General features: G+C 41.5%; 1 protein-coding gene across 1 annotated transcript in view; it reads right to left on the reverse strand.

The window, feature by feature from the left end:
• Window positions 1-663: 663 nt before the first annotated feature.
• The window catches only part of pde6a (phosphodiesterase 6A, cGMP-specific, rod, alpha), a 36,986-nt gene continuing 26,281 nt past the window's right edge, over window positions 664-11,368 (reverse strand). Inside the window, exons 20-24 of the mRNA XM_061079217.1 lie at window positions 9,884-9,958; window positions 8,322-8,405; window positions 7,557-7,709; window positions 6,839-6,856; window positions 664-723 (exon numbers count right to left, since the gene is read on the reverse strand). Of these exons, the coding sequence (XP_060935200.1) occupies window positions 664-723; window positions 6,839-6,856; window positions 7,557-7,709; window positions 8,322-8,405; window positions 9,884-9,958 (390 nt within the window). The remainder of the gene's footprint in view (window positions 724-6,838; window positions 6,857-7,556; window positions 7,710-8,321; window positions 8,406-9,883; window positions 9,959-11,368) is intronic.

Genomic DNA, 11,368 nt, shown 5'->3' on the forward strand with positions numbered 1-11,368 from the left:
TGCATGTCCATGCAGCAAACAGACAGGTCTGTCGGCCAATAAGGTCCTTCGGTCCGAAGAATTTTATTGGTTGAAGTTTTCACTGAATATTATGAGAGTGAAATAATTGTTTGTTTTTACTCCTGGTGGGTCTGTCTTGCATTTTAGAGTGTCATTACCTTATTAATACCAATTTAACCTTATCCAAAAAAAGTGTAAAAATGCAACAAAGGTAAGAGTCCCTTTAAGCATTTTGTAACTTAAATGCAGCAGTGGGTCTCACATTAACACACCCAACAATCTGTCGACCTGCAGTATGAAAATGAAATAAACACCTGTCCCATCCTGCAGCTGGTGAAACGACTGTGGAGCTGAATCACCGTGACCTTCATGAATCACCGTGACCTTCATGAATCACCGTGACCTTCACCGAGGGACGACTCAGCTCTGTTGTGGCTGCAGTGCTTTTTATCTGCGTTTCCCTAATAAGCTCCCATACCACACTGTGAACTTCTAATTACACTCGGATGACGACCACAGTTATTTATGCAATTAAACTCAGCTTTGGTTGATACAGTTCGTTTCTGAAGAATTAGCCGTCCTCTTTGTCTCCGGTGATTAATCTCCCAGCCCACAGGCAGAGGAGAAAGGAGACGATTAGAAGTCACGCTGACGCTTCCTGTCCTACTGGCCTCTGCGTGGACGTTCTGTCGGCCGGTCGTGACTGCAGCAAACAGCTCTGCACTGCAGCGTTATAACACACACACACACACACACACAAACACACACACACTGTGTCATCCCCGGGAGGTTTCAGGACGTCACACTCTCAGACACTAATGGTTATTTCTCCTCAAACTTCTCCAACAGGGGAAATGCTTCATTACTTCAGACTCCACATTTTATAATCAGCAGTGAACTTGTGATGTTTCTGTGAAGCTCACTTGACGTTTGTTAGTGTTTTGTCCGCTGACAGATCCAGTAAAGTTTATTCAAACAAGACGCTTCTCTGACTGGAAAACAGGCGGAAAGAAATAAAGAGTGGAGCCGCAGCTGGCCGGTATAGATGCTGACATTATGTTCCGCGGAGTAATTCAATTTTATATCACAGCGGTCTCACTCCGGACTTTTAGTGGCCGTAATGTGAAATACAACTTCAATAACATAAAAACAAAGGCCCAGTACAGTTTATAATTGATCTTATGACAGATATATGGGAGTTGGGAACCACTCGAGCTGAGAGGCAAAATCTATGATGTTCCAGAAATCCAAGCGATTGTCCGAGAGCCAAAAGATTGATCGTTCAAACTGCACAACAGCCAGTAAGGCAGGAGTTCAGCTCGTTTCTAAAATGAGTTGTGGGAAAGTTAGGGTTAAAAACGTGTTTGTAGTTTGGTAAGATGAGAAAGAAAATCAGTTTTTAGCTTTGTTTAGTTTGTTCGATATTTGCAAAACCGAAAGTAATTTTCTCAATCAGGTCTCAGAGACCGATGAGACGTGTGGAGACGTGAGAACCCGGAAACATCTTTTTAATCTCAGACTGCGATTTTACACTGATTATTAACATTTACTCCACTGGTGAAAACATAGTGAAATGTGATTAGAAAAGCAGCGATCATGTTAATAATTCTGCACACTTTACCAGATGCAATTTATTTTTCTCCTTTTATTTGGACGGATGAACATTGACATCGTTTCAAAACCAATTAACTAGGCTTTGAATTGCATAGTAATTAGTTGATCTTAGAACTGATGGTTTAAATATCCGGTAAATTCAACTGAGCTCTGAGAGCTGTGACAGGTCAAAGGTCAAGTTGTGCAACGCGCTGATTATTGTTGCATTCGCTGGATTCTGACCCACACACACAAACTAATGACCCACTGAGATCTGTTGTTCAAACTAAGAGCTTGAACATACTAGTTTTCTGACTGGTTTTGGATCATATTTGTATTTATTATATTGTTTTAAATCAACTGTTGGATTTTTTAGATTGTTAATAAAGACGATGTGTCTCCTCTTCCTCCCACCATCCAGAAATTAATTCATAATATCTCTGATATCAACACGATACCTGAACTCGACCAATCATGAGTCAACCTCAGCTGTCAAACATGAAACTTCATCCTGTTTTATATGTTCAAATAACTAATTAAAACCGAACCTTCCCGAAAAATAAAACATACTTCAATCTTCATCGGTGTGCTAAGAACTATTAGAAATGAAACCATCTTAGATAATATCTAACATGTATTAATTATTGTTTTATTTGGTCCTTGTCCCAACTGCCAACCTGGAGGAGGTGGGGTTCATGGCATGTACTGCAGCCAGCCACCAGGGGGTGTCCAATATATTTATATGTACGTTTGCCTCATAAAATTGAAAAAAAAATACTATATGAAACTGTCAACTGGTTAAACGTAGGTAAGAAATTATATGTAATTCAGGAATATGTTCTCCATCCTATTTCTCCTCTAAACGTGAGGATTCGTTGTAACAGAACAGACGCAGATAGATTCCGATGTTTCCTGTCGCCGCCGGTTCCTCGTCCTCCTGAGACGTTCGAATCCAGACGGAGACAAACTCCACTGAGATGATCTGCTTTGGTTTTCTGTCATGTTTTAGAAAGGAAGGTGAGAAGAGACGTGACGGAGAAAGGTCACGTCAGCGTGTTCTCTAGAGGTCACATCTCCTCCCGTGACCTTTATATCATCGAGTCTTTGACAAAGGTCGAAATTCATCTCTGCAGCTATTTCACATTTTTCTCTTCATATTTTACATTCAGAGGAAAAAGTTGTTCAGTCTCCGAGAACCAATTTGTCACATTGTGGATCTGTAGCCTTTAAGAATCGATCTTTTATATTTGCCTTGTAGAAATATCACAGCTTCAGAAGTGATTCGCTCGTCTTTCTAGTTTCTTTCAGGCATTGGTGTAGGTTGTCTTTTTCTTTATTTATACGTATATGTAATAACTAACTTCAGCCACTAGGGGTTCATAACAAATGACATAGTTTGACTACATTGAACCTATGGGATCATGGGAGTTTTAGTCTTCGTGGAAATCTGTGAAATTTGTGCAAAAAAAAAAATGTGCTCACCTTGTTAAAGAAAGTGATAAAAACACTCCTGGCTCCGCCCACTGATCCAGATCTGCACCGATCTTGATTTGGTTCTTTCCTGATCTTCATCGCTTCCTTTTCAGCTTCAGAAGTGATTCGCTCGTCTTTCTAGTTTCTTTCAGGTATCGGTGTAAGTTGTCTCTTTGTATGTTTATTTATACGTAAATGTAATAAGTAACTTCGGCCACTAGGGGTTCATAACAAAAGACCGATTTTGACAAGGTCGTAAAGCAGCGCGGGATCATGGGAGTTTTTGTCTTCATGAAAATCTGTGAAATTTGTGCAAAAATGGCAAATCTCACCTTGTTAAAGAAAGTGATAAAAACACTCCTGGCTCCGCCCACTGATCCAGATCTGCACCGATCTTGATTTGGTTCTTTCCTGATCTTCATCGCTTCCTTCCAACAAGTTTCACAGTAATCTGTGTTGTCGTTTTTGTGTAACTTTGCTAAATATCAGACAGATCGACAAACCAACGCTGACATAAACAAAACTACCTTTTGTTGGAGGTAATACAATTATGTAACAATACATTTAGAGCTTTCTGGGTAAAGTCATGTGTATAAATATTTAATTCAGTGTGAAGTCTTTAATGATTTAGTCTTCATGTGTTATATCTATATGATGTATGAACGTCTGATGGTGAGAAATGAGAAGAACCTAAAGACACAAACTGGAGGTCAAGTTCTCCACGATGGTTCAGATCAGCCTGTGAGCTGCAGGTCGGACACGTGGAGACTCGTCAGCACCTGAGTGGACGAGAAGCCGTCATGTGACTCGAACCTCGGTCGCCCACTCCACGTGCACGACATCGCTCCACGTGCACGACATTGCTCCACGTGCACGCCAGGTTCCAGTGATGCTGAGGAGAATTCACTGGGACAAGAGAAGCCCGGGCGAACCAGTCAAGTGACTTCCTCTGCTTGGAGACTGCAGCCGAGCCTTCTGCACAGTCGTCCTATAAATATCCCACATCCCTCTCTCCCTCTTTTTCCCTCTCTCTCTCCCTCTCTCCCTCTCTCTCCCTCCCTCTCTCCCTCTCTCTACTGGCAGCTCTGCAGTCACGACCGCCCCCCCGACCCCCTGCTGGAATGAGGCTGGAGCTGCCTCTCCTGCTGCAGGCTCCCTGGGTGTACTGCAGCTGCTGCCCCCCCCCTATCCCCTCACCCCCCCCACCCACCCACCCTCCTCTCTCTCTATCTGCAGTCACGGGTTGTGTGTCTGCGTCAGAGCTTCACACACTCTGCTGAGCATCACAACCGTATACGGCAATCCTTTAAGCTCCCATCATGCACTTACATCACGGGGCCGCTGACGTCACCGGGGGGGGGGGGGGGGGGGGGGGGGGCGACGTCTCTCACACACACACACCGGTGACGTCACACTCAGATTATGTATCCATGCTATTATTATTTCAGCCTTGGGAGGGAGGGAGGCAGAGAGGGAGGGGGGGGGGTGTTGGGCTCCAGTGGTGATCGCTGTTCATCATCCTGCATCACACACTGGGTTCTATAACAGTGTTATGTATCGTTCTGGGTGGGGGGGTTAACCCATGCACACACGCACACACACACACACACATTCAAATGCAAAGTGCGTCTATTTATACCTCGTCAGCTGTTGATGCAGCGGATCCTGCAGAAGACTCACATGTTTACATCGAGCAGTGGAAACAGGAGGAGGTTTTTACTCCTGTTTAGAAAAGAGGATGAAAGTTCCTCTGGTTTTAATACGAATTCTTCGTTTAGGTTTGATTGATTTTATTTGCTCGTGTTTTATCTTTTGCTGCAGTTTGAGTTGCAGCTTCTCCTCAGGATGAGCTGCTCCCACTCAGAGCTGAATAATCATAACTCTGTTGCAACAATAATTGTTTAGATTTTAGTCATTTTAGCCTTGAGCACTCCGACTGAAGAATACGACTTTAGATACACACACACACACACACACACACACACACACACACACACACACACACACACACACACGCACACACACACACACACGCACACACACACACACACACACACACGCACGCACACACACACACACACGCACACACACACACACACACACACACACACACACACACACACACACACACACACACACACACACACACACACACACACACACAGCTCAGTGACAACATGGACACCAGCGTTTCAGTATGAAAATAGCGTTTCTTTACTTAACTCTGCAAATTACTTGTAAACAAATACAGATTACAGATTACTAACTAGAATGAAAGTAAGGAAATAAATTAATTTCTCTTCTGCATTAGTTTCAAGCATCTGCAAACTTTTTACACTAAACATGACACGGATCAAAAACACTAACAAGGTTCACGTCCACATGTTTTCTTCTAACATGCAGAGTTACAGTAAAAGCAGATAAGACAAACAAATCTTTAACCAAACAATGCAGCTATTTTACAAACGATTTACTCATGGTTTCAATCTGCATTTGCATGATAATGGTGTGGATTCTGAATATTTAAAAGCAAGTAGATGAAATAAGATGAAACATGTGAACAGAGCAAATGTCCAGAGAGCCAGAAATACACAAGAGGTGATTCACCAACACATCTAAAATGTCCGGTGCCTCCTAAAGTAACAAAATAGAATAGAATAGACCCTGATCGATTTACAATAGAGTTTATTTCTGAATATGACAACCTTTTCAGAAGAAACAATGGAGGACAGATTTATGATAATATGTTTATGTTCAACATTATCTTTCAAATTCTTTATATCTGATTGTGTTTAGTGAACGTTTTCTGGTTTATGGTTTAACAGTAAACCATCGAGCCTTAATTACGTTTCTTTGTTGTTATGGTTTGACAAAGAATATCCAAGGAATCATGAATGCCATTATTTTTAAGATACATTTAGGAGGAATTTTGTATTCCATATTATTGATATCGATCCCCTGACAGGCCCTGGAAGCAAATACCGAATATTGCTCAAGTGAAACTGCAGCTACACTTTGATGTCTTGGATCTTTTTATGATTCTCATCATTGTTAAACTTAAAATCTTCTTCAGTCATGTTGGAAATTGTCTGAAATCCTCAGACTGCAGAAGCGACTCAGACGTGTTAAATATTATTTTAAAGCATCAGCTCCAGAACAAATATCCCGGCTGGTTCACGGAGACACTGGTTGAAACATTCACTTATTAAACACAGATTATAAAGTTGCAGATGATTCTCAGCAGCGACCGTCTCAGACACTTAAAACATGTTGCTGTTTAGCTGAAACAGTTTCTACAGATTCTGCTGCGGAGCTTTTCAGGCAGCTGCTGGTTTCACTTTATGCCAGAGCAGCATTATAATGGCTTTAAAGAGACGTGCATGGGGCTGCTGTGTAAGCAGGGACTGTTTTTAGAAGCTTCTCTGGTTGGAGGATTGAAAACGCTCGTAAGGAGCTGACACTAAAAGCACTCGAGTTGCAGGCGAGAACATTTTCAATGCAAGATTTCTCATTTTCCAGAAATATATATTTGAGATGTGGGAGCTTCCTACAAGCAGCCGAACACACTGAAGCCCGGTGCATCTAATGAGTGACACGCTGTCGGAGCAGGAAGCAGGTTTCTGTAGAAGCAGCTGAGACGACTTTAGCGAGTTCTCAGAAGTTAGCGTCGTCCTCTCGATGAACTTTACATTTCAAACATCCTACGATTAAACTCGAGGAAATCCAGGAGCGTGTAGAGAGCGATGCGGTCGGAGCTTCTTCAGCTGAGAACACAAGTCTTTGATTGTGACTGGGCTGCACTCGCTGCAGGAGGCAAGGGAAGAAAGAAGGGAAGAAGGAGAAAGGAAGTTATTTCATTATCAGTCAAGATTCAAGATTCAAGATTTGTATTGTCAAAGGCACAGAGATAACATGAAGCAGTCACTGTCAATGAAATGCTTGGATCACACACTCTCTTTAAGCAATGCTCAGTAATTTCAACCCAAAAAAATAAAAAAATAAAATAAAAATAGAAATAGTATAAAATAGAATAACAATGAAATAGAATATCAAAATTTAAAATAGAAAATAAAATATATACATTTAAATATATATCTGTACAGATGAATGTTCAATTTGTGCAGTAGTGCAAATATTCAAATATGCTTGTTATGGTGCTGGTGCAAATATGCAAATATTCCAGGGTGCTGGTTTGGTGGAGTTATTGCAGTTCAGAGGAGTTTAAAAGTCTTATGGCCTGGGGGATGAAACGTCAAAGCGATAAAAGGAAAAATGCACTTAAAGGTTTTCATAATTTCTACAACTGTGCATTTATGTGTCTCTGCAGGTTTGGAATAGATTTCCCGCTCCACGTGGCTCAGATGTGGCGCGTGGAGCGTTTGGGCTCAGAGGCGTTTACCTCCCACATGGAATCAGAGACTAATGCATTGTTTGTGAGGGTCCACGCGTCTGAGAGCCCCCCCCCCCCCCACACCTTGTTTGGCGCCCGCTGCGTTCTGCGTCTCCTCCTCCTTGGACTTCTTGGCGGCGTCGATGGCGGCCACCTTGGCCTCGTGCACTTCCTTCAGGTTGTTCCACTCCTTCCTGTTGTTCAGCAGGCGGTCCAGCATGGGGGTGATCTCCACGTGGAAGCGGCTGAACTCCTGAGGAACCACCAGTCCACAGCGAGTCAGGTCACGGACCATAAAAAATATTAATAAGTGCAGCTTGTTTTTTATGAAATAATGGATATGACACAGACGAATGAGTCTCACACGGGGAGAACAAAGACAATTATGGTAATTCCATTGAAAATAGAATAGCCACTCTAAAGAAAAGTTGGGTTAGATCAATAACTGTAAATAAAGATGGATGACGCTTCTCTTCTTCTTCTTTCTTCTTCCTCCTGTTGTACAAAGCTGAAGTCAAACTGCCCTGGATACAGAAGCTGCCGTCGTGTGCTTTGATGATCTAACATCTGCAGAGTAATGCAGATGTTAGATCATCTGTAAGACGTCAAATAACTATTATAACGAATTTATTAACATCAGTGTGATAATAACGAACTTAATGACAGAAACTGTCTCTATGTTTTGTTATTTGGCTTCAGCTTCTTGATTCACAGTCTGTGGGTCAGATACAGAACTTTTAAAAGGTTTTCCTGAGATCAAGACTCAAATAAACCACAGATTAGCTGTGATCTTTAGAATCACAGGGTCTCAGCAGTGTGTTTGTGTGTCTTTGTGTGTGACTTGGTGTGTGTGTGTGTGTCTGACCTTGTACACAAACGCACAGACAAAGTCGATGAAACCACACTGAAGCTTGGGCAGGTCCTCGGATTTGTTTCTGTCCATCATCGGCTGAAGAGGAGAGAGAAACGGGTTTGAACTCCAGGCACGACTCAGATATGTTGCTGAAAATAAATTGTCAGTAGTGTTGATATTATAAACTTTATTATAAATACCTATGAATTAAAACACCAACACCATCATAGTATATAGAAACTGAATTAAGGGAATGAACAATATTCATGATCAATAATATAAACTGTATTTTGTTTAGGAGCTAGTGTGTGATAAATATGTTCAAATTATTTGGTGTTATTTGTTCTTCTTGGATTTATCAAAGTAATTTAATTGTGTTATTTTTCCTTTTTTTGTGCCAGTGAACTAAAGTTTGACAGAGGGTCGACACTGGATTCGTGGGAATTATGAGAATTAGACAACACATGGTTTTCCTTCGGGTTTTAATTTAGGAGACGAGACGCGAAGGAGAAGAAGAGACAAACGCAGTTAGAAGACAAGAGGAAAAGACAGATTCATTCCCCGTGGCCTCAGTGTTGGACCATTATCTGGAGCAGTGAAACGTAGAGAGCGGTCAGTGTGGCCCCCCCCCCCCCCCCCCGGCTCCCTCTCATCCCTTCTTTCCCTCAGGTCCTCTGTGAAACGCTCCCTCACCTCCCACAGCTCGGAGCTCAGCAGCGTCCGTGTCAGCTGGGAGAACTTCTTCATTTAGACCAGTTTGTGTTTTACCGACTCGGTGAAGAGAGAAAAGAAAAGACTTCGACGAAGACGTTAACGCTCGACCACGTTTCATCAGGAAATGAAGGTGGACGATTAAGACCTGAAAGAACTTTCTCTCAGGTTTTTTCTCTTGCTGCTGACACAGCGTCTTTTTAAAGGCTTCACGTTCAAGTTCAATCTGAAGCCAGCTGCTTATTTCAGGATAAAGTAGATTCAAATGGTTCATTCAAAGTCTTATTTACACGTGAAACTAGGGGCGTGCAGGTTGTTTTAAGGTATTAAAGGAAACTATTTGGCTTCCGGGTTCCGATTGGACGCTTCTGAACATTTGAATTTCTTTTGTACAAATTGGGTGAAAGTGGTTTTCTCAAGTCAGTGACGACGGATTCGAGGGAAGTTTGTTGTTTTGTTGCATCTGATTAAACTGAACAGAGAAGACGTCAGAACTGAACTCAGTACTTTTTAGTTTCCTCACGTTTTCTACTTAGATAAGGAGAAATAAAAACAGAGCCTTAATTTGAATGAGTCGATAAATGTTATTCTAGTTTCTTCCCCGTTAATAAAACTAATAAAACTCCAGTTATTGCTGCTAACTTTATTTATAGTTTGCAGCGAGACAGGACGGACAAATTAAGAACTAATAATGTGTTAACAACGGTTTTGTCTATTTCCCATATTAAAATCTCATCTTTCAACTTATACCTAATGACCTCCCCTGAGGTCAGAGGTCATGGAGCAGCAGCACAACTGGAGCAGATGTGGACTTCAGTCACTACATTAAACCCCCCCCCCCCCCACCCTCACTGTGTCCTTACAATGGGGTTCTGCTCCAGAACCGTCCTCTCCAGGTCTCCCTGCTCCCAGAACTCTGCAGCCACAGACAGCGCCACCTAGAGGGGGGTCAAAGTAAGAGGAAAGAAGTCAAATTAAAAAATATATATCGACTTTGTCTAATACTGCAGAGAAATTTTGGTAAATGAAATAAAAGAGTTCATGGTTCTCAGTGGTTTGGAAATATTACGGCTCAGCTGCATTTACGTAAAAAGAGATTTGTCCATGCATCATTTATCCACTAGTGGGCAGAGTGGAGCGTTCCTGACAACAACAAACATGGCGACGAGGGAGGAGGTCGTGATAATTGTGCGCTTTATGTTTTTATGTCTGTTTCTTAGCAGCTCGCAAAGTCTATCTTGAAAAAAGTCAGAGGACGAACATATACCGTTTCCATATATTTTTCTAACCTTGAGCACAGATTAACTAGTTCAGTGACTATTTGTTACTAGAATGGGGAATTAAGCAACGGGGATATTGTCTTATTATTATTATTCATTCTGATTATTCATTCTTGTCATTGTTATCATTATAATTTTTGTTGTCATTATAATTAAAAGTATAAATTTGAAGGGGGTACTTGATATCTGAGGTTAATGTTCTACCACAAAGGCAAACACATTCCCTCAATCAGCAGGTTGTTGGTTCGACTCTCATTAATGCAACCGGCTGGAAGAAAAATCAATTATTGATGATATGATTATCTTTGATTAAACATTCATTTTATATTCCATAGTTATTTTCAGAGGTTCTCTATCCTTCAATTTCATATGAGTAAAAAAATATTATAAAACCCCAAAACCTTCCAGTTGTGTTTTGTTAGTCGCAGCCAGTTATGAAAGATGCAGCTGAAGCACGATTCCTCTCTGGTGCTCAGCAGCGTTTTACTGAGCAGGAAAAGCTCCCGTGCATGTTGTTAAAATCACGCTGTAAAGCTTCAGTGTCTCATAAACCAGAATCTTATTCACTGCTCACCAGGCAGTTTAAGGGCTTTTTGTGCCTTGATGGGATGAAGCTCGTTTTGTCTGAACCTCACAAACCAGAAATGGAGCAAACGCTGGATCCGATGAATAATATGAGAAATTCTGCTTTCACCATAGAAAACCTCATTTTAGAAAAGGGTTAGTCATCAAGCCAGTTAGAGGGAGAACAATCACCGCGAGGCTGTGGCAGCTCAGAGTCTCTGTGCGTAGGAAGTGGAACTGAAGCAAAAATAAAATATCAGCTGTAAAAATGTCAGCGCAACACTCCATCAAGTTCAGAGCAGCTCAAGCTCAGGGAGGTGCGTCTATCATCCATGTAAATCTGAATTTATATGATTTTTATACAATAATCCAATCTTCCTATCAGTTTAAATCACAAACCAGAGACATAACAGAGGCGTGTTTTAAACTAGCAGCTTATTTTAGGTTCTAGCGTCAAGTGTCTGATCTAGATGGAAATCAGACGGCTTCATTCTACATCTACAA

The sequence above is a fragment of the Limanda limanda genome, chromosome 10 (assembly GCF_963576545.1).
Source record: "Limanda limanda chromosome 10, fLimLim1.1, whole genome shotgun sequence".
Taxonomy (NCBI): Eukaryota; Metazoa; Chordata; class Actinopteri; order Pleuronectiformes; family Pleuronectidae; genus Limanda; species Limanda limanda.